This window comes from Mytilus californianus, unplaced genomic scaffold, assembly GCF_021869535.1.
Source record: "Mytilus californianus isolate M0D057914Y unplaced genomic scaffold, xbMytCali1.0.p SCAF_6, whole genome shotgun sequence".
Lineage (NCBI taxonomy): Eukaryota > Metazoa > Mollusca > Bivalvia > Mytilida > Mytilidae > Mytilus > Mytilus californianus.
This window is the reverse complement of record NW_026262712.1, coordinates 9,177,473-9,203,891: the sequence shown is the minus strand read 5'-3', so window position 1 is coordinate 9,203,891 and position 26,419 is coordinate 9,177,473. Positions and strand designations below refer to the sequence as shown.

Sequence of the window (26,419 nt, the reverse complement as noted above, 5' to 3'; positions counted from 1 at the left end):
TGCTGTGTCAAATATTTAATAACCATCCAAATTCAGAGCTGTATCAAGCTTGAATGTTGTGTCCATACTTGCCCCAACTGTTCAGGGTTCGACCTCTGCGGTCGTATCAAGCTGCGCCCCAGCGAAGCATTTTATTCCTTATGTTTAGGACGAGATTTCTCCTTTCTCCTTTCATTTATAATTTCTAACTTTTTTGTCACTTCTTTGTCAATCTCTTTATCAGTCTCATTTGCTTCCAGATTTTTATCCAACCTTGATAAATTCAGTTTCAAAACTTTGGCTTTATGGTCAATAACAAATTTAGACTTTTTGTGATCTTTTACTTCATCTTTGTCTTGTCTTTTCATGCATTTTGGACCAATTTTGGGTTTCTTTGCAACATTTTTAAAATAAGAAATGTCTCCACTTCTCTTTAAATCATGTACACTACTGTTCATGTCTTTCTTTCCAGACTGCATTTTTCTGTAAATTCAGCAGTTTAGACTGAATGTCTTTATCGGTGTCCAAAACCACAGAACAGTCTTTTAATTTATAGTTTTTTCATTTTTGGTGATAATGATAAAGAGTTATCTCCCTTTTTATTTGGAGATTCACTTCCTTTGTTGTCATCTGTCAATCGCAGGCCAACAATTGTTTTAGGTTAAGCTGACAATGATGGCTGTTGAGAAGCATTGTTCTTCGAAGGACTGACTGAATGCGATTTTCTATTTGTATAATGAACAAGAGCTTCAATATCATCCATCTGTAAATATGCCTCTTCCTCTAGTTGCCTCCCCTGTATTTCTTCTTTCACAATAGTGATATTACTATCTTCTAGTTCTCTCCCATGGTTTTCTCTATTCACAAAATTTACAATGCCATCTTCAAGTTGTCTTCCTTGGTCTTCTATTTTCACAATATTTACATGACAATCAGCCAGTTGCCTCCCCTGGTCTTCTACTTTCACAATATTTACATGACAATCTGCCAGTTGTCTCCCCTCGTCTCTTCTATTGACAACATTAACAACACTATCAATATCAAATTCACTGAAATTGCCCCACTGGTCACTATCTTCTAAACCTTTTTGCATTGCCATTTGCATCAAACCTTTGATAGGTGAACTATTAGGCTCCTTTTTAATGTTGACAACTGTTTCTTTTTGAACTGGGGAACCAGTCTGGGATCCAGTAATTTCTGTCATAATCATTTCTGTTTCAATGTCTCTGTACGACCTATTGAACTTCCTTGGACAAATCTCACAGTTCCTATTAATAGTATGGACCAAGGAGTCAATGTCAAAGATGTCAGGATGTTCTGTCTTGATCTGGGATGGATCAATCGGCACAACTACTGATTCTTCGCTCTTTTTCCTTTCCTCCAATCTTTTACTTTTTCTATAAATATCTCTTTCAGAGTTTTTGTTTACATCGGTATTTGCCACCGGAAATGTCGGAGTCATGATACCAGTAACTGAGCTTGTTTCACTGTTCAAGTCATCTTCAGATAGAAATTTTTTTGATGTCATCTGTGATTTTGGTTGTTCCTTCCTTTTTGTCACTTACATGACTTATTGCCAATTTTTCTCTCCTTATTTTAGATTCTACTGTTTCTATCTTTCCTTTATGTTCTCTTATTTTTGTTTCTGTCTTTCCTTTATGTTCTCTTATTTTTGTTTCTGTCTCTCCCTTTTGTTCTCTTGTTTTTATTTTCACTGTTTCGGTCTTTCCTTTTTCTTCTCTTGTTTTTGTTTCTTTTGTTTCTGTCTTTCTTTTTTGTTCTCTTATTTTTGTTTCTATTGTTTCTGTCTTTCCTTTTTGTTCTCTTGTTTTTGTTTCTAATGTTTCTGTCTTTCCGTTTCCTTCTCTTTTATTTGTTTGGACTGTTTCTGTCTTTCCTTTTTCTTCACCCCTTTTTTTTCTTTCCTCTTTGTGCGATTCGATATGTTTGATCAAAATAGACGTTGTATCAAAAGATTGAGTACAAAGTTTACATCCAAATCTTTTACGGCCCAATTTGGTATTATGTACACTGATCATGTGCTTTTCTAATGCTGATTTAGAGCTATGGATTTCTTTACAAAGTTTACATTTCATTGTCAATTCTATAGTATTAGAAGCATTACTTAAGCTTTCCTCCAATTTCTTCGATGGTTCATGCAGTTTTTCTTCCTTTTTATTTTCTTTCTTCTTTACCTCAACAGATATCATTTTAGTCTCAGGTCTTTTTATGGAATCTTTCTTTTCGTCACAGATTTCAGTTTTGTCATCGTGCTTTGACTTTTTACTGGCAATGTTTTCCTCTTCATTTGCTTTCCTCTTTAGATTTTTTGGTGATTTTATTTGCTTGTCATCATCTCCTTTTTTGGAACCTCTTTTATCAGGAAAATTCTTGTACTTTTTTGGAATTTTCTCCTTTGACTTCTTTATGCTTTTCTGAATTTCCATGTTTATGCTTATCTGATTGTCCATGTTTAGATTTTTCTGAATATCCATGTTTAGATTTTTCTGAATATCTATGTTTATGCTTTTCTGAATTCCCAGGTTTATGCTTCTCTGATTGTCCATGTTTAGGTTTTTCTGAAATTCCATGCGTATGCTTTTCTGAATGCGGATGTTTAGGTTTTTCTGAATGTTTATGTTTGTCTGAATATTCCCGACTGTCATTTTCATGTTTTCTGTCCTGTTTTCTATTTCCATCTGTAGAAGATTTTATATGTCGACTCTCATTATCTGATCTTTCTTTTTCTTTATTCTCTAGTGAAATTTTTGTCACTTACTTTCACTTTCAGATTTTTCCTTATGTTTAGGACGAGATTTCTCCTTTCTCCTTTCATTTATAATTTCTAACTTTTTTGTCACTTCTTTGTCAATCTCTTTATCAGTCTCATTTGCTTCCAGATTTTTATCCAACCTTGATAAATTCAGTTTCAAAACTTTGGCTTTATGGTCAATAACAAATTTAGACTTTTTGTGATCTTTTACTTCATCTTTGTCTTGTCTTTTCATGCATTTTGGACCAATTTTGGGTTTCTTTGCAACATTTTTAAAATAAGAAATGTCTCCACTTCTCTTTAAATCATGTACACTACTGTTCATGTCTTTCTTTCCAGACTCTGCATTTTTCTGTAAATTCAGCAGTTTAGACTGAATGTCTTTATCGGTGTCCAAAACCACAGAACAGTCTTTTAATTTATAGTTTTTTCATTTTTGGTGATAATGATAAAGAGTTATCTCCCTTTTTATTTGGAGATTCACTTCCTTTGTTGTCATCTGTCAATCGCAGGCCAACAATTGTTTTAGGTTAAGCTGACAATGATGGCTGTTGAGAAGCATTGTTCTTCGAAGGACTGACTGAATGCGATTTTCTATTTGTATAATGAACAAGAGCTTCAATATCATCCATCTGTAAATATGCCTCTTCCTCTAGTTGCCTCCCCTGTATTTCTTCTTTCACAATAGTGATATTACTATCTTCTAGTTCTCTCCCATGGTTTTCTCTATTCACAAAATTTACAATGCCATCTTCAAGTTGTCTTCCTTGGTCTTCTATTTTCACAATATTTACATGACAATCAGCCAGTTGCCTCCCCTGGTCTTCTACTTTCACAATATTTACATGACAATCTGCCAGTTGTCTCCCCTCGTCTCTTCTATTGACAACATTAACAACACTATCAATATCAAATTCACTGAAATTGCCCCACTGGTCACTATCTTCTAAACCTTTTTGCATTGCCATTTGCATCAAACCTTTGATAGGTGAACTATTAGGCTCCTTTTTAATGTTGACAACTGTTTCTTTTTGAACTGGGGAACCAGTCTGGGATCCAGTAATTTCTGTCATAATCATTTCTGTTTCAATGTCTCTGTACGACCTATTGAACTTCCTTGGACAAATCTCACAGTTCCTATTAATAGTATGGACCAAGGAGTCAATGTCAAAGATGTCAGGATGTTCTGTCTTGATCTGGGATGGATCAATCGGCACAACTACTGATTCTTCGCTCTTTTTCCTTTCCTCCAATCTTTTACTTTTTCTATAAATATCTCTTTCAGAGTTTTTGTTTACATCGGTATTTGCCACCGGAAATGTCGGAGTCATGATACCAGTAACTGAGCTTGTTTCACTGTTCAAGTCATCTTCAGATAGAAATTTTTGATGTCATCTGTGATTTTGGTTGTTCCTTCCTTTTTGTCACTTACATGACTTGTTGCCAATTTTTCTCTCCTTATTTTAGATTCTACTGTTTCTATCTTTCCTTTATGTTCTCTTATTTTTGTTTCTGTCTTTCCTTTATGTTCTCTTATTTTTGTTTCTGTCTCTCCCTTTTGTTCTCTTGTTTTTATTTTCACTGTTTCTGTCTTTCCTTTTTCTTCTCTTGTTTTTGTTTCTTTTGTTTCTGTCTTTCTTTTTTGTTCTCTTATTTTTGTTTCTATTGTTTCTGTCTTTCCTTTTTGTTCTCTTGTTTTTGTTTCTAATGTTTCTGTCTTTCCGTTTCCTTCTCTTTTATTTGTTTGGACTGTTTCTGTCTTTCCTTTTTCTTCACCACTTTTTTTTCTTTCCTCTTTGTGCGATTCGATATGTTTGATCAAAATAGACGTTGTATCAAAAGATTGAGTACAAAGTTTACATCCAAATCTTTTACGGCCCAATTTGGTATTATGTACACTGATCATGTGCTTTTCTAATGCTGATTTAGAGCTATGGATTTCTTTACAAAGTTTACATTTCATTGTCAATTCTATAGTATTAGAAGCATTACTTAAGCTTTCCTCCAATTTCTTCGATGGTTCATGCAGTTTTTCTTCCTTTTTATTTTTCTTTCTTCTTTACCTCAACAGATATCATTTTAGTCTCAGGTCTTTTTATGGAATCTTTCTTTTCGTCACAGTTTTCAGTTTTGTCATCTTGCTTTGACTTTTTACTGGCAATGTTTTCCTCTTCATTTGCTTTCCTCTTTAGATTTTTTGGTGATTTTATTTGCTTGTCATCATCTCCTTTTTTGGAACCTCTTTTATCAGGAAAATTCTTGTACTTTTTTGGAATTTTCTCCTTTGACTTCTTTATGCTTTTCTGAATTTCCATGTTTATGCTTATCTGATTGTCCATGTTTAGATTTTTCTGAATATCCATGTTTAGATTTTTCTGAATATCTATGTTTATGCTTTTCTGAATTCCCAGGTTTATGCTCCTCTGATTGTCCATGTTTAGGTTTTTCTGAAATTCCATGCGTATGCTTTTCTGAATGCGGATGTTTAGGTTTTTCTGAATGTTTATGTTTGTCTGAATATTCCCGACTGTCATTTTCATGTTTTCTGTCCTGTTTTCTATTTCCATCTGTAGAAGATTTTATATGTCGACTCTCATTATCTGATCTTTCTTTTTCTTTATTCTCTAGTGAAATTTTTGTCACTTACTTTCACTTTCAGATTTTTCCTTATGTTTAGGACGAGATTTCTCCTTTCTCCTTTCATTTATAATTTCTAACTTTTTTGTCACTTCTTTGTCAATCTCTTTATCAGTCTCATTTGCTTCCAGATTTTTATCCAACCTTGATAAATTCAGTTTCAAAACTTTGGCTTTATGGTCAATAACAAATTTAGACTTTTTGTGATCTTTTACTTCATCTTTGTCTTGTCTTTTCATGCATTTTGGACCAATTTTGGGTTTCTTTGCAACATTTTTAAAATAAGAAATGTCTCCACTTCTCTTTAAATCATGTCCACTACTGTTCATGTCTTTCTTTCCAGACTCTGCATTTTTCTGTAAATTCAGCAGTTTAGACTGAATGTCTTTATCGGTGTCCAAAACCACAGAACAGTCTTTTAATTTATAGTTTTTTCATTTTTGGTGATAATGATAAAGAGTTATCTCCCTTTTTATTTGGAGATTCACTTCCTTTGTTGTCATCTGTCAATCGCAGGCCAACAATTGTTTTAGGTTAAGCTGACAATGATGGCTGTTGAGAAGCATTGTTCTTCGAAGGACTGACTGAATGCGATTTTCTATTTGTATAATGAACAAGAGCTTCAATATCATCCATCTGTAAATAGGCCTCTTCCTCTAGTTGCCTCCCCTGTATTTCTTCTTTCACAATAGTGATATTACTATCTTCTAGTTCTCTCCCATGGTTTTCTCTATTCACAAAATTTACAATGCCATCTTCAAGTTGTCTTCCTTGGTCTTCTATTTTCACAATATTTACATGACAATCAGCCAGTTGCCTCCCCTGGTCTTCTACTTTCACAATATTTACATGACAATCTGCCAGTTGTCTCCCCTCGTCTCTTCTATTGACAACATTAACAACACTATCAATATCAAATTCACTGAAATTGCCCCACTGGTCACTATCTTCTAAACCTTTTTGCATTGCCATTTGCATCAAACCTTTGATAGGTGAACTATTAGGCTCCTTTTTAATGTTGACAACTGTTTCTTTTTGAACTGGGGAACCAGTCTGGGATCCAGTAATTTCTGTCATAATCATTTCTGTTTCAATGTCTCTGTACGACCTATTGAACTTCCTTGGACAAATCTCACAGTTCCTATTAATAGTATGGACCAAGGAGTCAATGTCAAAGATGTCAGGATGTTCTGTCTTGATCTGGGATGGATCAATCGGCACAACTACTGATTCTTCGCTCATTCTCCTTTCCTCCATTCTTTTACTTTTTCTATAAATATCTCTTTCAGAGTTTTTGTTTACATCGGTATTTGCCACCGGAAATGTCGGAGTCATGATACCAGTAACTGAGCTTGTTTCACTGTTCAAGTCATCTTCAGATAGAAATTTTTTTGATGTCATCTGTGATTTTGGTTGTTCCTTCCTTTTTGTCACTTACATGACTTATTGCCAATTTTTCTCTCCTTATTTTAGATTCTACTGTTTCTATCTTTCCTTTATGTTCTCTTATTTTTGTTTCTGTCTTTCCTTTATGTTCTCTTATTTTTGTTTCTGTCTCTCCCTTTTGTTCTCTTGTTTTTATTTTCACTGTTTCTGTCTTTCCTTTTTCTTCTCTTGTTTTTGTTTCTTTTGTTTCTGTCTTTCTTTTTTGTTCTCTTATTTTTGTTTCTATTGTTTCTGTCTTTCCTTTTTGTTCTCTTGTTTTTGTTTCTAATGTTTCTGTCTTTCCGTTTCCTTCTCTTTTATTTGTTTGGACTGTTTCTGTCTTTCCTTTTTCTTCACCACTTTTTTTTCTTTCCTCTTTGTGCGATTCGATATGTTTGATCAAAATAGACGTTGTATCAAAAGATTGAGTACAAAGTTTACATCCAAATCTTTTACGGCCCAATTTGGTATTATGTACACTGATCATGTGCTTTTCTAATGCTGATTTAGAGCTATGGATTTCTTTACAAAGTTTACATTTCATTGTCAATTCTATAGTATTAGAAGCATTACTTAAGCTTTCCTCCAATTTCTTCTATGGTTCATGCAGTTTTTCTTCCTTTTTATTTTCTTTCTTCTTTACCTCAACAGATATCATTTTAGTCTCAGGTCTTTTTATGGAATCTTTCTTTTCGTCACAGTTTTCAGTTTTGTCATCGTGCTTTGACTTTTTACTGGCAATGTTTTCCTCTTCATTTGCTTTCCTCTTTAGATTTTTTGGTGATTTTATTTGCTTGTCATCATCTCCTTTTTTGGAACCTCTTTTATCAGGAAAATTCTTGTACTTTTTTGGAATTTTCTCCTTTGACTTCTTTATGCTTTTCTGAATTTCCATGTTTATGCTTATCTGATTGTCCATGTTTAGATTTTTCTGAATATCCATGTTTAGATTTTTCTGAATATCTATGTTTATGCTTTTCTGAATTCCCAGGTTTATGCTCCTCTGATTGTCCATGTTTAGGTTTTTCTGAAATTCCATGCGTATGCTTTTCTGAATGCGGATGTTTAGGTTTTTCTGAATGTTTATGTTTGTCTGAATATTCCCGACTGTCATTTTCATGTTTTCTGTCCTGTTTTCTATTTCCATCTGTAGAAGATTTTATATGTCGACTCTCATTATCTGATCTTTCTTTTTCTTTATTCTCTAGTGAAATTTTTGTCACTTACTTTCACTTTCAGATTTTTCCTTATGTTTAGGACGAGATTTCTCCTTTCTCCTTTCATTTATAATTTCTAACTTTTTTGTCACTTCTTTGTCAATCTCTTTATCAGTCTCATTTGCTTCCAGATTTTTATCCAACCTTGATAAATTCAGTTTCAAAACTTTGGCTTTATGGTCAATAACAAATTTAGACTTTTTGTGATCTTTTACTTCATCTTTGTCTTGTCTTTTCATGCATTTTGGACCAATTTTGGGTTTCTTTGCAACATTTTTAAAATAAGAAATGTCTCCACTTCTCTTTAAATCATGTCCACTACTGTTCATGTCTTTCTTTCCAGACTCTGCATTTTTCTGTAAATTCAGCAGTTTAGACTGAATGTCTTTATCGGTGTCCAAAACCACAGAACAGTCTTTTAATTTATAGTTTTTTCATTTTTGGTGATAATGATAAAGAGTTATCTCCCTTTTTATTTGGAGATTCACTTCCTTTGTTGTCATCTGTCAATCGCAGGCCAACAATTGTTTTAGGTTAAGCTGACAATGATGGCTGTTGAGAAGCATTGTTCTTCGAAGGACTGACTGAATGCGATTTTCTATTTGTATAATGAACAAGAGCTTCAATATCATCCATCTGTAAATAGGCCTCTTCCTCTAGTTGCCTCCCCTGTATTTCTTCTTTCACAATAGTGATATTACTATCTTCTAGTTCTCTCCCATGGTTTTCTCTATTCACAAAATTTACAATGCCATCTTCAAGTTGTCTTCCTTGGTCTTCTATTTTCACAATATTTACATGACAATCAGCCAGTTGCCTCCCCTGGTCTTCTACTTTCACAATATTTACATGACAATCTGCCAGTTGTCTCCCCTCGTCTCTTCTATTGACAACATTAACAACACTATCAATATCAAATTCACTGAAATTGCCCCACTGGTCACTATCTTCTAAACCTTTTTGCATTGCCATTTGCATCAAACCTTTGATAGGTGAACTATTAGGCTCCTTTTTAATGTTGACAACTGTTTCTTTTTGAACTGGGGAACCAGTCTGGGATCCAGTAATTTCTGTCATAATCATTTCTGTTTCAATGTCTCTGTACGACCTATTGAACTTCCTTGGACAAATCTCACAGTTCCTATTAATAGTATGGACCAAGGAGTCAATGTCAAAGATGTCAGGATGTTCTGTCTTGATCTGGGATGGATCAATCGGCACAACTACTGATTCTTCGCTCATTCTCCTTTCCTCCATTCTTTTACTTTTTCTATAAATATCTCTTTCAGAGTTTTTGTTTACATCGGTATTTGCCACCGGAAATGTCGGAGTCATGATACCAGTAACTGAGCTTGTTTCACTGTTCAAGTCATCTTCAGATAGAAATTTTTTTGATGTCATCTGTGATTTTGGTTGTTCCTTCCTTTTTGTCACTTACATGACTTATTGCCAATTTTTCTCTCCTTATTTTAGATTCTACTGTTTCTATCTTTCCTTTATGTTCTCTTATTTTTGTTTCTGTCTTTCCTTTATGTTCTCTTATTTTTGTTTCTGTCTCTCCCTTTTGTTCTCTTGTTTTTATTTTCACTGTTTCTGTCTTTCCTTTTTCTTCTCTTGTTTTTGTTTCTTTTGTTTCTGTCTTTCTTTTTTGTTCTCTTATTTTTGTTTCTATTGTTTCTGTCTTTCCTTTTTGTTCTCTTGTTTTTGTTTCTAATGTTTCTGTCTTTCCGTTTCCTTCTCTTTTATTTGTTTGGACTGTTTCTGTCTTTCCTTTTTCTTCACCACTTTTTTTTCTTTCCTCTTTGTGCGATTCGATATGTTTGATCAAAATAGACGTTGTATCAAAAGATTGAGTACAAAGTTTACATCCAAATCTTTTACGGCCCAATTTGGTATTATGTACACTGATCATGTGCTTTTCTAATGCTGATTTAGAGCTATGGATTTCTTTACAAAGTTTACATTTCATTGTCAATTCTATAGTATTAGAAGCATTACTTAAGCTTTCCTCCAATTTCTTCTATGGTTCATGCAGTTTTTCTTCCTTTTTATTTTCTTTCTTCTTTACCTCAACAGATATCATTTTAGTCTCAGGTCTTTTTATGGAATCTTTCTTTTCGTCACAGTTTTCAGTTTTGTCATCGTGCTTTGACTTTTTACTGGCAATGTTTTCCTCTTCATTTGCTTTCCTCTTTAGATTTTTTGGTGATTTTATTTGCTTGTCATCATCTCCTTTTTTGGAACCTCTTTTATCAGGAAAATTCTTCTACTTTTTTGGAATTTTCTCCTTTGACTTCTTTATGCTTTTCTGAATTTCCATGTTTATGCTTATCTGATTGTCCATGTTTAGATTTTTCTGAATATCCATGTTTAGATTTTTCTGAATATCTATGTTTATGCTTTTCTGAATTCCCAGGTTTATGCTTCTCTGATTGTCCATGTTTAGGTTTTTCTGAAATTCCATGCGTATGCTTTTCTGAATGCGGATGTTTAGGTTTTTCTGAATGTTTATGTTTGTCTGAATATTCCCGACTGTCATTTTCATGTTTTCTGTCCTGTTTTCTATTTCCATCTGTAGAAGATTTTATATGTCGACTCTCATTATCTGATCTTTCTTTTTCTTTATTCTCTACTGAAATTTTTGGCGGTTTACTTTCACTTTCAGACTTTTTCCTTATGTTTATAGGACGAGATTTCTCCTTTCTCCTTTCATTTTCAATTTCTAACTTTTTTGTCACTTCTTTGTCAATCTCTTTATCAGTCTCATTTGCTTCCAGATTTTTATCCAACCTTGATAAATTCAGTTTCAAAACTTTGGCTTTATGGTCAATAACAAATTTAGACTTTTTGTGATCTTTTACTTTATCTTTGTCTTGTCTTTTCATGCATTTTGGACCAATTTTGGGTTTCTTTGCAACATTTTTAAAATAAGAAATGTCTCCACTTCTCTTTAAATCATGTCCACTACTGTTCATGTCTTTCTTTCCAGACTCTGCATTTTCCTGTAAATTCAGCAGTTTAGACTGAATGTCTTTATCGGTGTCCAAAACCACAGAACAGTCTTTTAATTTATAGTTTTTATACGACCGCAAAAATTAAAAATTTTTTGGTCGTATATTGGTATGACGTTGGCGTCGTCATCGTCTGGCGTCGTCCGGCATCGTCCGAAGACACATTGGTTTTCGCACTCTAACTTTAGTTTAAGTGAATGGATCTCCATGAAATTTTACCATGATGTTCAATACCACGAAAGGAAGGTTGGGATTGATTTTGGGGGTTATGGTACCAACAGTTAAGGAATAAGGGGCCAAAAAGGGGCCAAAAATGAGCATTTTTGTAACTTCCAGACAATAACTTGTGTGTAAGTGTATGGATCTCTCTGACATTGTACTACACGGTTCCATATCACAAAGGGAAGGCTGTAATTGATTTTGGGGGTAATTGCCTCAAAATTTTAGGAATTAGGGGCCAAAAAAGGGGCATAAAACAAGCATTTTTCTAGTTTCATGACAATAACTTGTGTGTAAGTGTTTGGATATTTCTGAAATTGTACTACAAGGTTCCATATCACAAAGGGAAAGCTGGAATTGAGTTTGGGGGGTAATTGCCCGAAACATTTAGGAATTGGGGGCCAAAAAGGGGCCAAAAATAAGCATTTTTCTAGTTTCCAGACAATAACTTGTGTTCAAGTGTATGGATCTCTCTGAAATTGTACTGCAAGGTACCATACCACAAAGGGAAGGCTGGGATTGAGTTTTGGGGTGATGAATCATAAGGGGTTTGGGGGGGGGGGGATTTTTTTTTTTCTTTTTTTTTCTTTTTTTTCCTTTTTTTTTTCTTTTAAAATTTTCCATTTTAAGTTGGTTATTTCTGATTAATATTTAAAAGTAAATAATAATGATATGGTAGGAGATACACACCAAACAGGATGTGTAAATTATTATATAATAAGTATTGTGCAATAGCAAGAAATTTTCAATTGCACAGTATTGCACAATAGCAAGAAATCTTCAATTGCACAGTATTGCGCAATAGCAAGAAATCTTCAATTGCACAGTATTGCGCAATAGCAAGAAATATCCAATAGCACAATATTGCGCAATAGCAAGAAATTGTCAATTGTACAGTATTGTGCAAAAGAAGATACTTCGTATAAATTGCTTATTTCTTGATCAATTTCAATGGGGTTTTATTCTTGAATTCTTGGGGTTCTTTAATATGCTGAATCTAATCGTGTATTAAGTTTTTGGATTTTGGGCCCCGTTTTTAAATTGGTCCACATTGAGGTCCAAAGGGTCCAAAATTAAACTTTGTTTGATTTCATCAAAAATTGAATTATTGGGGTTCTTTGATATGCCGAATCTAACCGTGTATTTAGATTCTTAATTTTTGGTTCCGTTTTCAAATTGGTCTACATTAAGGTCCAAAGGGTCCAAAATTAAACTTAGTTTGATTTTAACAAAAAATTGAATTATTAGGGTTCTTTGATATGCTGAATCTAAACATGTATTTAGATTTTTGATTATGGGCCCAGTTTTCAAGTTGGTCCAAATCGGGGTCCAAAATTAAACTTTGTTTGATTTCAACAAAAATTGAATATATGGGGTTCTTTGATATGCTGAATCTAACCATGTATTTAGATTTTTGATTTTTGGGCCCCGTTTTCAACTTTGTCCACATTGAGGTCAAAAGGGTCCAAAATTAAACTTTGTTTGATTTCATCAAAAATTGAATTCTTGGGGTTCTTTGATATGCTGAATCTTTCCATGTATTTAGATTTTGGATATTGGACCATAATAGGTGAATGTCCAATTTAAAAATTTTTAAGTTCTTAGACCACATTCATTCTGTGTCAGAAACCTATGCTGTGTCAAATATTTAATCACAATCCAAATTCAGAGCTGTATCAAGCTTGAATGTTGTGTCCATACTTGCCCCAACTGTTCAGGGTTCGACCTCTGCGGTCGTATCAAGCTGCGCCCTGCGGAGCATTTTATTTCATTTTTGGTGATAATGATAAAGAGTTTTCTCCCTTTTTATTTGGAGATTCACTTCCTTTGTTGTCATCTGTCAATCGCAGGCCAACAATTGTTTTAGGTTAAGCTGACAATGATGGCTGTTGAGAAGCATTGTTCTTCGAAGGACTGACTGAATGCGATTTTCTATTTGTATAATGAACAAGAGCTTCAATATCATCCATCTGTAAATATGCCTCTTCCTCTAGTTGCCTCCCCTGTATTTCTTCTTTCACAATAGTGATATTACTATCTTCTAGTTCTCTCCCATGGTTTTCTCTATTCACAAAATTTACAATGCCATCTTCAAGTTGTCTTCCTTGGTCTTCTATTTTCACAATATTTACATGACAATCAGCCAGTTGCCTCCCCTGGTCTTCTACTTTCACAATATTTACATGACAATCTGCCAGTTGTCTCCCCTCGTCTCTTCTATTGACAACATTAACAACACTATCAATATCAAATTCACTGAAATCGCCCCACTGGTCACTATCTTCTAAACCTTTTTGCATTGCCATTTGCATCAAACCTTTGATAGGTGAACTATTAGGCTCCTTTTTAATGTTGACAACTGTTTCTTTTTGAACTGGGGAACCAGTCTGGGATCCAGTAATTTCTGTCATAATCATTTCTGTTTCAATGTCTCTGTACGACCTATTGAACTTCCTTGGACAAATCTCACAGTTCCTATTAATAGTATGGACCAAGGAGTCAATGTCAAAGATGTCAGGATGTTCTGTCTTGATCTGGGATGGATCAATCGGCACAACTACTGATTCTCCTTTCCTCCATTCTTTTACTTTTTCTATAAATATCTCTTTCAGAGTTTTTGTTTACATCGGTATTTGCAACCGGAAATGTCGGAGTCATGATACCAGTAACTGAGCTTGTTTCACTGTTCAAGTCATCTTCAGATAGAAATTTTTTTGATGTCATCTGTGATTTTGGTTGTTCCTTCCTTTTTGTCACTTACATGACTTATTGCCAATTTTTCTCTCCTTATTTTAGATTCTACCGTTTCTATCTTTCCTTTATGTTCTCTTATTTTTGTTTCTGTCTTTCCTTTATGTTCTCTTATTTTTGTTTCTGTCTCTCCCTTTTGTTCTCTTGTTTTTATTTTCACTGTTTCTGTCTTTCCTTTTTCTTCTCTTGTTTATGTTTCTTTTGTTTCTGTCTTTCTTTTTTGTTCTCTTATTTTTGTTTCTATTGTTTCTGTCTTTCCTTTTTGTTCTCTTGTTTTTGTTTCTAATGTTTCTGTCTTTCCTTTTCCTTCTCTTTTATTTGTTTGGACTGTTTCTGTCTTTCCTTTTTCTTCACTTTTTTTTCTTTCCTCTTTGTGCGATTCGATATGTTTGATCAAAATAGACGTTGTATCAAAAGATTGAGTACAAAGTTTACATCCAAATCTTTTACGGCCCAATTTGGTATTATGTACACTGATCATGTGCTTTTCTAATGCTGATTTAGAGCTATGGATTTCTTTACAAAGTTTACATTTCATTGTCAATTCTATAGTATTAGAAGCATTACTTAAGCTTTCCTCCAATTTCTTCGATGGTTCATGCAGTTTTTCTTCCTTTTTATTTTCTTTCTTCTTTACCTCAACAGATATCATTTTAGTCTCAGGTCTTTTTATGGAATCTTTCTTTTTGTCACAGTTTTCAGTTTTGTCATCTTGCTTTGACTTTTTACTGGCAATGTTTTCCTCTTCATTTGCTTGTCATCATCTCCTTTTTTGGAACCACTTTTATCAGGAAAATTCTTGTACTTTTCAGAATTTTCTCCTTTGACTTCTTTATGCTTTTCTGAATTTCCATGTTTATGCTTATTTGATTGTCCATGTTAAGATTTTTCTGAATATCCATGTTTATGCTTTTCTGAATTCCCAGGTTTATGCTTCTCTGATTGTCCATGTTTAGGTTTTTCTGAAATTCCATGCGTATGCTTTCCTGAATGCGGATGTTTAGGTTTTTCTGAATGTTTATGTTTGTCTGAATATTCCCGACTGTCATTTTCATGTTTTCTGTCCTGTTTTCTATTTCCATCTGTAGAAGATTTTATATGTCGACTCTCATTATCTGATCTTTCCTTTTCTTTATTCTCTACTGAAATTTTTGTCGGTTTACTTTCACTTTCAGATTTTTCCTTATGTTTATAGGACGAGATTTCTCCTTTCTCCTTTCATTTTCAATTTCTAACTTTTTTGTCACTTCTTTGTCAATCTCTTTATCAGTCTCATTTGCTTTCCTCTTTACATTTTTTGATGATTTCATTTGCTTGTCATCATCTCCTTTTTTGGAACCACTTTTATCAGGAAAATTCTTGTACTTTTCAGAATTTTCTCCTTTGACTTCTTTATGCTTTTCTGAATTTCCATGTTTATGCTTATCTGATTGTCCATGTTTCATGTTCAGATTTTTCTGAATATCCATGTTTATGCTTTTCTGCATTCCCAGGTTTATGCTTCTCTGATTGTCCATGTTTAGGTTTTTCTGAAATTCCATGTGTATGCTTTCCTGAATGCGGATGTTTATGTTTTTCAGAATGTTTATGTTTGTCTGAATATTCCCGACTGTCATTTTCATGTTTTCTGTCCTATTTTCTATTTCCATCTGTAGAAGATTTTTTATGTCGACTCTCATTTTTTTATCTTTCTTTTTCTTTATTCTCTAGTGAAATTTTTGTCGGTTTACTTTCACTTTCAGATTTTTCCTCATGTTTAGGACGAGATTTCTCCTTTCTCCTTTCATTTTCAATTTCTAACTTTTTTGTCACTTCTTTTTCAATCTCTTTATCAGTCTCATTTGCTTCCAGATTTTTATCCAACCTTGATAAATTCAGTTTCAAAACTTTGGCTTTGTGGTCAATAACAAATTTAGACTTTTTGTGATCTTTTACTTCATCTTTGTCTTGTCTTTTCATGCATTTTGGACCAATTTTGGGTTTCTTTGCAACATTCTTAAAATAAGAAATGTCTCCACTTCTCTTTAAACATGTACACTACTGTTCATGTCTTCCTTTCCAGACTCTGCATTTTTCTGTTAATTCAGCAGTTTAGACTGAATGTCTTTATCGGTGTCCAAAACCACAGAACAGTCTTTTAATTTATAGTTCTTTTTCATTTGTGGTGATAATGATAAAGAGTAATCTCCCTTTTTATTTGGAGATTTACTTCCTTTGTTGTCATCTGTCAGTCGCAGGCCAACAATTGTTTTAGGTTTAGCTGACAATGATGGCTGTTGAGAAGCATTGTTCTTCGAAGGACTGACTGAATGCGATTTTCTATTTGTATAATGAACAAGAGCTTCAATATCATCCATCTGTAAATATTCCTCTTCCTCTAGTTGCCTCCCCTGTATTTCTTCTTTCACAATAGTGATATTACTATCTTCTAGTTCTCTCCCATGGTTTTCTCTATTCACAAAATTTACAATGCCATCTTCAAGTTGCCTTCCTTGGTCTTCTATTTTCACAATATTTACATGACAATCAGCCAGTTGCCTCCCCTGGTCTTCTACTTTCACAATATTTACATGACAATCTGCCAGTTGTCTCCCCTCGTCTCTTCTATTGACAACATTAACAACACTATCAATATCAAATTCACTGAAATTGCCCCACTGGTCACTATCTTCTAAACCTTTTTGCATTGCCATTTGCATCAAACCTTTGATAGGTGAACTATTAGGCTCCTTTTTAATGTTGACAACTGTTTCTTTTTGAACTGGGGAACCAGTCTGGGATCCAGTAATTTCTGTCATAATCATTTCTGTTTCAATGTCTCTGTACGACCTATTGAACTTCCTTGGACAAATCTCAGAGTTCCTATCAATAGTATGGACCAAGGAGTCAATGTCGAAGATGTCAGGATGTTCTGTCTTGATCTGGGATGGATCAATCGGCACGACTACTGACTCTTCGCTCTTTTTCCTTTCCTCCATTCTTTTACTTTTTCTATAAACATCTCTTTCAGAGTTTTTGTTTACATCGGTATTTTCCACGGGAAATGTCGGAGTCATGATAACTGAGCTTGTTTCACTGTTCAAGTCATCTTCAGATAGAAATTTATGATGTCATCTGTGATTTTGGTTGTTCCTTGCTTTTTGTAACTTACATGACTTATTGCCAATTTTTTTCTCCTTATTTTAGATTCTACTGTTTCTATCTTTCCTTTATGTTCTCTTATTTTTGTTTCTGTCTTTCCTTTATGTTCTCTTATTTTTGTTTCTGTCTCTCCCTTTTGTTCTCTTGTTTTTATTTTCACTGTTTCTGTCTTTCCTTTTTCTTCTCTTGTTTATGTTTCTTTTGTTTCTGTCTTTCTTTTTTGTTCTCTTATTTTTGTTTCTATTGTTTCTGTCTTTCCTTTTTGTTCTCTTGTTTTTGTTTCTAATGTTTCTGTCTTTCCTTTTCCTTCTCTTTTATTTGTTTGGACTGTTTCTGTCTTTCCTTTTTCTTCACTTTTTTTTCTTTCCTCTTTGTGCGATTCGATATGTTTGATCAAAATAGACGTTGTATCAAAAGATTGAGTACAAAGTTTACATCCAAATCTTTTACGGCCCAATTTGGTATTATGTACACTGATCATGTGCTTTTCTAATGCTGATTTAGAGCTATGGATTTCTTTACAAAGTTTACATTTCATTGTCAATTCTATAGTATTAGAAGCATTACTTAAGCTTTCCTCCAATTTCTTCGATGGTTCATGCAGTTTTTCTTCCTTTTTATTTTCTTTCTTCTTTACCTCAACAGATATCATTTCAGTCTCAGGTCTTTTTATGGAATCTTTCTTTTTGTCACAGTTTTCAGTTTTGTCATCTTGCTTTGACTTTTTACTGGCAATGTTTTCCTCTTCATTTGCTTGTCATCATCTCCTTTTTTGGAACAACTTTTATCAGGAAAATTCTTGTACTTTTCAGAATTTTCTCCTTTGACTTCTTTATGCTTTTCTGAATTTCCATGTTTATGCTTATTTGATTGTCCATGTTAAGATTTTTCTGAATATCCATGTTCAGATTTTTCTGAATATCCATGTTTATGCTTTTCTGAATTCCCAGGTTTATGCTTCTCTGATTGTCCATGTTTAGGTTTTTCTGAAATTCCATGCGTATGCTTTCCTGAATGCGGATGTTTAGGTTTTTCTGAATGTTTATGTTTGTCTGAATATTCCCGACTGTCATTTTCATGTTTTCTGTCCTGTTTTCTATTTCCATCTGTAGAAGATTTTATATGTCGACTCTCATTATCTGATCTTTCCTTTTCTTTATTCTCTACTGAAATTTTTGTCGGTTTACTTTCACTTTCAGATTTTTCCTTATGTTTATAGGACGAGATTTCTCCTTTCTCCTTTCATTTTCAATTTCTAACTTTTTTGTCACTTCTTTGTCAATCTCTTTATCAGTCTCATTTGCTTTCCTCTTTACATTTTTTGATGATTTCATTTGCTTGTCATCATCTCCTTTTTTGGAACCACTTTTATCAGGAAAATTCTTGTACTTTTCAGAATTTTCTCCTTTGACTTCTTTATGCTTTTCTGAATTTCCATGTTTATGCTTATCTGATTGTCCATGTTTAGATTTTTCTGAATATCCATGTTCAGATTTTTCTGAATATCCATGTTTATGCTTTTCTGCATTCCCAGGTTTATGCTTCTCTGATTGTCCATGTTTAGGTTTTTCTGAAATTCCATGTGTATGCTTTCCTGAATGCGGATGTTTATGTTTTTCAGAATGTTTATGTTTGTCTGAATATTCCTGACTGTCATTTTCATGTTTTTTGTCCTATTTTCTATTTCCATCTGTAGAAGATTTTTTATGTCGACTCTCATTTTTTTATCTTTCTTTTTCTTTATTCTCTAGTGAAATTTTTGTCGGTTTACTTTCACTTTCAGATTTTTCCTCATGTTTAGGACGAGATTTCTCCTTTCTCCTTTCATTTTCAATTTCTAACTTTTTTGTCACTTCTTTTTCAATCTCTTTATCAGTCTCATTTGCTTCCAGATTTTTATCCAACCTTGATAAATTCAGTTTCAAAACTTTGGCTTTGTGGTCAATAACAAATTTAGACTTTTTGTGATCTTTTACTTCATCTTTGTCTTGTCTTTTCATGCATTTTGGACCAATTTTGGGTTTCTTTGCAACATTCTTAAAATAAGAAATGTCTCCACTTCTCTTTAAACATGTACACTACTGTTCATGTCTTCCTTTCCAGACTCTGCATTTTTCTGTTAATTCAGCAGTTTAGACTGAATGTCTTTATCGGTGTCCAAAACCACAGAACAGTCTTTTAATTTATAGTTCTTTTTCATTTGTGGTGATAATGATAAAGAGTAATCTCCCTTTTTATTTGGAGATTTACTTCCTTTGTTGTCATCTGTCAGTCGCAGGCCAACAATTGTTTTAGGTTTAGCTGACAATGATGGCTGTTGAGAAGCATTGTTCTTCGAAGGACTGACTGAATGCGATTTTCTATTTGTATAATGAACAAGAGCTTCAATATCATCCATCTGTAAATATTCCTCTTCCTCTAGTTGCCTCCCCTGTATTTCTTCTTTCACAATAGTGATATTACTATCTTCTAGTTCTCTCCCATGGTTTTCTCTATTCACAAAATTTACAATGCCATCTTCAAGTTGCCTTCCTTGGTCTTCTATTTTCTCAATATTTACATGACAATCAGCCAGTTGCCTCCCCTGGTCTTCTACTTTCACAATATTTACATGACAATCTGCCAGTTGTCTCCCCTCGTCTCTTCTATTGACAACATTAACAACACTATCAATATCAAATTCACTGAAATTGCCCCACTGGTCACTATCTTCTAAACCTTTTTGCATTGCCATTTGCATCAAACCTTTGATAGGTGAACTATTAGGCTCCTTTTTAATGTTGACAACTGTTTCTTTTTGAACTGGGGAACCAGTCTGGGATCCAGTAATTTCTGTCATAATCATTTCTGTTTCAATGTCTCTGTACGACCTATTGAACTTCCTTGGACAAATCTCAGAGTTCCTATCAATAGTATGGACCAAGGAGTCAATGTCGAAGATGTCAGGATGTTCTGTCTTGATCTGGGATGGATCAATCGGCACGACTACTGACTCTTCGCTCTTTTTCCTTTCCTCCATTCTTTTACTTTTTCTATAAACATCTCTTTCAGAGTTTTTGTTTACATCGGTATTTTCCATGGGAAATGTCGGAGTCATGATAACTGAGCTTGTTTCACTGTTCAAGTCATCTTCAGATAGAAATTTATGATGTCATCTGTGATTTTGGTTGTTCCTTGCTTTTTGTAACTTACATGACTTATTGCCAATTTTTTTCTCCTTATTTTAGATTCTACTGTTTCTATCTTTCCTTTATGTTCTCTTATTTTTGTTTCTGTCTTTCCTTTATGTTCTCTTATTTTTGTTTCTGTCTCTCCCTTTTGTTCTCTTGTTTTTATTTTCACTGTTTCTGTCTTTCCTTTTTCTTCTCTTGTTTATGTTTCTTTTGTTTCTGTCTTTCTTTTTTGTTCTCTTATTTTTGTTTCTATTGTTTCTGTCTTTCCTTTTTGTTCTCTTGTTTTTGTTTCTAATGTTTCTGTCTTTCCTTTTCCTTCTCTTTTATTTGTTTGGACTGTTTCTGTCTTTCCTTTTTCTTCACTTTTTTTTCTTTCCTCTTTGTGCGATTCGATATGTTTGATCAAAATAGACGTTGTATCAAAAGATTGAGTACAAAGTTTACATCCAAATCTTTTACGGCCCAATTTGGTATTATGTACACTGATCATGTGCTTTTCTAATGCTGATTTAGAGCTATGGATTTCTTTACAAAGTTTACATTTCATTGTCAATTCTATAGTATTAGAAGCATTACTTAAGCTTTCCTCCAATTTCTTCGATGGTTCATGCAGTTTTTCTTCCTTTTCATTTTCTTTCTTCTTTACCTCAACAGATATCATTTCAGTCTCAGGTCTTTTTATGGAATCTTTCTTTTTGTCACAGTTTTCAGTTTTGTCATCTTGCTTTGACTTTTTACTGGCAATGTTTTCCTCTTCATTTGCTTGTCATCATCTCCTTTTTTGGAACCACTTTTATCAGGAAAATTCTTGTACTTTTCAGAATTTTCTCCTTTGACTTCTTTATGCTTTTCTGAATTTCCATGTTTATGCTTATTTGATTGTCCATGTTAAGATTTTTCTGAATATCCATGTTCAGATTTTTCTGAATATCCATGTTTATGCTTTTCTGAATTCCCAGGTTTATGCTTCTCTGATTGTCCATGTTTAGGTTTTTCTGAAATTCCATGCGTATGCTTTCCTGAATGCGGATGTTTAGGTTTTTCTGAATGTTTATGTTTGTCTGAATATTCCCGACTGTCATTTTCATGTTTTCTGTCCTGTTTTCTATTTCCATCTGTAGAAGATTTTATATGTCGACTCTCATTATCTGATCTTTCCTTTTCTTTATTCTCTACTGAAATTTTTGTCGGTTTACTTTCACTTTCAGATTTTTCCTTATGTTTATAGGACGAGATTTCTCCTTTCTCCTTTCATTTTCAATTTCTAACTTTTTTGTCACTTCTTTGTCAATCTCTTTATCAGTCTCATTTGCTTTCCTCTTTACATTTTTTGATGATTTCATTTGCTTGTCATCATCTCCTTTTTTGGAACCACTTTTATCAGGAAAATTCTTGTACTTTTCAGAATTTTCTCCTTTGACTTCTTTATGCTTTTCTGAATTTCCATGTTTATGCTTATCTGATTGTCCATGTTTAGATTTTTCTGAATATCCATGTTCAGATTTTTCTGAATATCCATGTTTATGCTTTTCTGCATTCCCAGGTTTATGCTTCTCTGATTGTCCATGTTTAGGTTTTTCTGAAATTCCATGTGTATGCTTTCCTGAATGCGGATGTTTATGTTTTTCAGAATGTTTATGTTTGTCTGAATATTCCTGACTGTCATTTTCATGTTTTTTGTCCTATTTTCTATTTCCATCTGTAGAAGATTTTTTATGTCGACTCTCATTTTTTTATCTTTCTTTTTCTTTATTCTCTAGTGAAATTTTTGTCGGTTTACTTTCACTTTCAGATTTTTCCTCATGTTTAGGACGAGATTTCTCCTTTCTCCTTTCATTTTCAATTTCTAACTTTTTTGTCACTTCTTTTTCAATCTCTTTATCAGTCTCATTTGCTTCCAGATTTTTATCCAACCTTGATAAATTCAGTTTCAAAACTTTGGCTTTGTGGTCAATAACATATTTAGACTTTTTGTGATCTTTTACTTCATCTTTGTCTTGTCTTTTCATGCATTTTGGACCAATTTTGGGTTTCTTTGCAACATTCTTAAAATAAGAAATGTCTCCACTTCTCTTTAAACATGTACACTACTGTTCATGTCTTCCTTTCCAGACTCTGCATTTTTCTGTTAATTCAGCAGTTTAGACTGAATGTCTTTATCGGTGTCCAAAACCACAGAACAGTCTTTTAATTTATAGTTCTTTTTCATTTGTGGTGATAATGATAAAGAGTAATCTCCCTTTTTATTTGGAGATTTACTTCCTTTGTTGTCATCTGTCAGTCGCAGGCCAACAATTGTTTTAGGTTTAGCTGACAATGATGGCTGTTGAGAAGCATTGTTCTTCGAAGGACTGACTGAATGCGATTTTCTATTTGTATAATGAACAAGAGCTTCAATATCATCCATCTGTAAATATTCCTCTTCCTCTAGTTGCCTCCCCTGTATTTCTTCTTTCACAATAGTGATATTACTATCTTCTAGTTCTCTCCCATGGTTTTCTCTATTCACAAAATTTACAATGCCATCTTCAAGTTGCCTTCCTTGGTCTTCTATTTTCACAATATTTACATGACAATCAGCCAGTTGCCTCCCCTGGTCTTCTACTTTCACAATATTTACATGACAATCTGCCAGTTGTCTCCCCTCGTCTCTTCTATTGACAACATTAACAACACTATCAATATCAAATTCACTGAAATTGCCCCACTGGTCACTATCTTCTAAACCTTTTTGCATTGCCATTTGCATCAAACCTTTGATAGGTGAACTATTAGGCTCCTTTTTAATGTTGACAACTGTTTCTTTTTGAACTGGGGAACCAGTCTGGGATCCAGTAATTTCTGTCATAATCATTTCTGTTTCAATGTCTCTGTACGACCTATTGAACTTCCTTGGACAAATCTCAGAGTTCCTATCAATAGTATGGACCAAGGAGTCAATGTCGAAGATGTCAGGATGTTCTGTCTTGATCTGGGATGGATCAATCGGCACGACTACTGACTCTTCGCTCTTTTTCCTTTCCTCCATTCTTTTACTTTTTCTATAAACATCTCTTTCAGAGTTTTTGTTTACATCGGTATTTTCCATGGGAAATGTCGGAGTCATGATAACTGAGCTTGTTTCACTGTTCAAGTCATCTTCAGATAGAAATTTATGATGTCATCTGTGATTTTGGTTGTTCCTTGCTTTTTGTAACTTACATGACTTATTGCCAATTTTTTTCTCCTTATTTTAGATTCTACTGTTTCTATCTTTCCTTTATGTTCTCTTATTTTTGTTTCTGTCTTTCCTTTATGTTCTCTTATTTTTGTTTCTGTCTCTCCCTTTTGTTCTCTTGTTTTTATTTTCACTGTTTCTGTCTTTCCTTTTTCTTCTCTTGTTTATGTTTCTTTTGTTTCTGTCTTTCTTTTTTGTTCTCTTATTTTTGTTTCTATTGTTTCTGTCTTTCCTTTTTGTTCTCTTGTTTTTGTTTCTAATGTTTCTGTCTTTCCTTTTCCTTCTCTTTTATTTGTTTGGACTGTTTCTGTCTTTCCTTTTTCTTCACTTTTTTTTCTTTCCTCTTTGTGCGATTCGATATGTTTGATCAAAATAGACGTTGTATCAAAAGATTGAGTACAAAGTTTACATCCAAATCTTTTACGGCCCAATTTGGTATTATGTACACTGATCATGTGCTTTTCTAATGCTGATTTAGAGCTATGGATTTCTTTACAAAGTTTACATTTCATTGTCAATTCTATAGTATTAGAAGCATTACTTAAGCTTTCCTCCAATTTCTTCGATGGTTCATGCAGTTTTTCTTCCTTTTCATTTTCTTTCTTCTTTACCTCAACAGATATCATTTCAGTCTCAGGTCTTTTTATGGAATCTTTCTTTTTGTCACAGTTTTCAGTTTTGTCATCTTGCTTTGACTTTTTACTGGCAATGTTTTCCTCTTCATTTGCTTGTCATCATCTCCTTTTTTGGAACCACTTTTATCAGGAAAATTCTTGTACTTTTCAGAATTTTCTCCTTTGACTTCTTTATGCTTTTCTGAATTTCCATGTTTATGCTTATTTGATTGTCCATGTTAAGATTTTTCTGAATATCCATGTTCAGATTTTTCTGAATATCCATGTTTATGCTTTTCTGAATTCCCAGGTTTATGCTTCTCTGATTGTCCATGTTTAGGTTTTTCTGAAATTCCATGCGTATGCTTTCCTGAATGCGGATGTTTAGGTTTTTCTGAATGTTTATGTTTGTCTGAATATTCCCGACTGTCATTTTCATGTTTTCTGTCCTGTTTTCTATTTCCATCTGTAGAAGATTTTATATGTCGACTCTCATTATCTGATCTTTCCTTTTCTTTATTCTCTACTGAAATTTTTGTCGGTTTACTTTCACTTTCAGATTTTTCCTTATGTTTATAGGACGAGATTTCTCCTTTCTCCTTTCATTTTCAATTTCTAACTTTTTTGTCACTTCTTTGTCAATCTCTTTATCAGTCTCATTTGCTTTCCTCTTTACATTTTTTGATGATTTCATTTGCTTGTCATCATCTCCTTTTTTGGAACCACTTTTATCAGGAAAATTCTTGTACTTTTCAGAATTTTCTCCTTTGACTTCTTTATGCTTTTCTGAATTTCCATGTTTATGCTTATCTGATTGTCCATGTTTAGATTTTTCTGAATATCCATGTTCAGATTTTTCTGAATATCCATGTTTATGCTTTTCTGCATTCCCAGGTTTATGCTTCTCTGATTGTCCATGTTTAGGTTTTTCTGAAATTCCATGTGTATGCTTTCCTGAATGCGGATGTTTATGTTTTTCAGAATGTTTATGTTTGTCTGAATATTCCTGACTGTCATTTTCATGTTTTTTGTCCTATTTTCTATTTCCATCTGTAGAAGATTTTTTATGTCGACTCTCATTTTTTTATCTTTCTTTTTCTTTATTCTCTAGTGAAATTTTTGTCGGTTTACTTTCACTTTCAGATTTTTCCTCATGTTTAGGACGAGATTTCTCCTTTCTCCTTTCATTTTCAATTTCTAACTTTTTTGTCACTTCTTTTTCAATCTCTTTATCAGTCTCATTTGCTTCCAGATTTTTATCCAACCTTGATAAATTCAGTTTCAAAACTTTGGCTTTGTGGTCAATAACATATTTAGACTTTTTGTGATCTTTTACTTCATCTTTGTCTTGTCTTTTCATGCATTTTGGACCAATTTTGGGTTTCTTTGCAACATTCTTAAAATAAGAAATGTCTCCACTTCTTTAAACATGTACACTACTGTTCATGTCTTCCTTTCCAGACTCTGCATTTTTCTGTTAATTCAGCAGTTTAGACTGAATGTCTTTATCGGTGTCCAAAACCACAGAACAGTCTTTTAATTTATAGTTCTTTTTCATTTGTGGTGATAATGATAAAGAGTAATCTCCCTTTTTATTTGGAGATTTACTTCCTTTGTTGTCATCTGTCAGTCGCAGGCCAACAATTGTTTTAGGTTTAGCTGACAATGATGGCTGTTGAGAAGCATTGTTCTTCGAAGGACTGACTGAATGCGATTTTCTATTTGTATAATGAACAAGAGCTTCAATATCATCCATCTGTAAATATTCCTCTTCCTCTAGTTGCCTCCCCTGTATTTCTTCTTTCACAATAGTGATATTACTATCTTCTAGTTCTCTCCCATGGTTTTCTCTATTCACAAAATTTACAATGCCATCTTCAAGTTGCCTTCCTTGGTCTTCTATTTTCACAATATTTACATGACAATCAGCCAGTTGCCTCCCCTGGTCTTCTACTTTCACAATATTTACATGACAATCTGCCAGTTGTCTCCCCTCGTCTCTTCTATTGACAACATTAACAACACTATCAATATCAAATTCACTGAAATTGCCCCACTGGTCACTATCTTCTAAACCTTTTTGCATTGCCATTTGCATCAAACCTTTGATAGGTGAACTATTAGGCTCCTTTTTAATGTTGACAACTGTTTCTTTTTGAACTGGGGAACCAGTCTGGGATCCAGTAATTTCTGTCATAATCATTTCTGTTTCAATGTCTCTGTACGACCTATTGAACTTCCTTGGACAAATCTCAGAGTTCC

At 33.5% G+C, this 26,419-nt stretch overlaps 5 protein-coding genes across 5 annotated transcripts in view; all 5 read right to left on the bottom strand.

The window, feature by feature from the left end:
• LOC127705510 (titin homolog) overlaps positions 1-24,145 on the bottom strand; it is a 141,387-nt gene extending 117,242 nt beyond the window's left edge. Inside the window, exon 1 of the mRNA XM_052209837.1 lies at positions 20,973-24,145. The gene's annotated coding sequence lies outside the window, so the exon portion shown is untranslated. The remainder of the gene's footprint in view (positions 1-20,972) is intronic.
• LOC127705506 (transcriptional regulator ATRX homolog) lies at positions 4,795-5,718 on the bottom strand. Its single transcript, XM_052209834.1, has 2 exons — positions 5,400-5,718; positions 4,795-5,135 (listed from the first exon to the last, which is right to left on the bottom strand). Exons 1-2 carry the CDS (start codon positions 5,716-5,718, stop codon positions 4,795-4,797), a joined length of 660 nt encoding a protein of 219 aa, XP_052065794.1.
• LOC127705505 (transcriptional regulator ATRX homolog) lies at positions 7,410-8,360 on the bottom strand. The gene is made up of 2 exons (XM_052209833.1): positions 8,042-8,360; positions 7,410-7,777 (listed from the first exon to the last, which is right to left on the bottom strand). Exons 1-2 carry the CDS (start codon positions 8,358-8,360, stop codon positions 7,410-7,412), a joined length of 687 nt encoding a protein of 228 aa, XP_052065793.1.
• Positions 10,212-26,419, bottom strand: part of LOC127706965 (uncharacterized) — a 33,973-nt gene continuing 17,765 nt past the window's right edge. Inside the window, exons 4-5 of the mRNA XM_052211707.1 lie at positions 15,877-20,255; positions 10,212-10,821 (exon numbers count right to left, since the gene is read on the bottom strand). Coding sequence (XP_052067667.1) covers positions 19,273-20,255 — 983 coding nt within the window. The 3' untranslated portion in view covers positions 10,212-10,821; positions 15,877-19,272. The remainder of the gene's footprint in view (positions 10,822-15,876; positions 20,256-26,419) is intronic.
• On the bottom strand, positions 10,284-11,006 carry LOC127705504 (DNA topoisomerase 1-like). The gene has a single exon (XM_052209832.1). It carries the CDS (start codon positions 11,004-11,006, stop codon positions 10,284-10,286), a length of 723 nt encoding a protein of 240 aa, XP_052065792.1.

Excerpts from the sequence above, each read along its gene's own strand:
- LOC127705506 (XM_052209834.1), bottom strand. The coding sequence starts at position 5,718 with ATGAACAGTAGTGGACATGATTTAAAGAGAAGTGGAGACATTTCTTAT. Across the intron at positions 5,136-5,399 it reads GGAAAAATCTGAAAGTGAAA|ATATTCAGAAAAATCTAAAC; the intron begins GTAAGTGACAAA and ends GCATAAACATAG.
- LOC127705505 (XM_052209833.1), bottom strand. The coding sequence starts at position 8,360 with ATGAACAGTAGTGGACATGATTTAAAGAGAAGTGGAGACATTTCTTAT. Across the intron at positions 7,778-8,041 it reads GGAAAAATCTGAAAGTGAAA|ATATTCAGAAAAATCTAAAC; the intron begins GTAAGTGACAAA and ends GCATAAACATAG.
- LOC127705504 (XM_052209832.1), bottom strand. The coding sequence starts at position 11,006 with ATGAACAGTAGTGGACATGATTTAAAGAGAAGTGGAGACATTTCTTAT.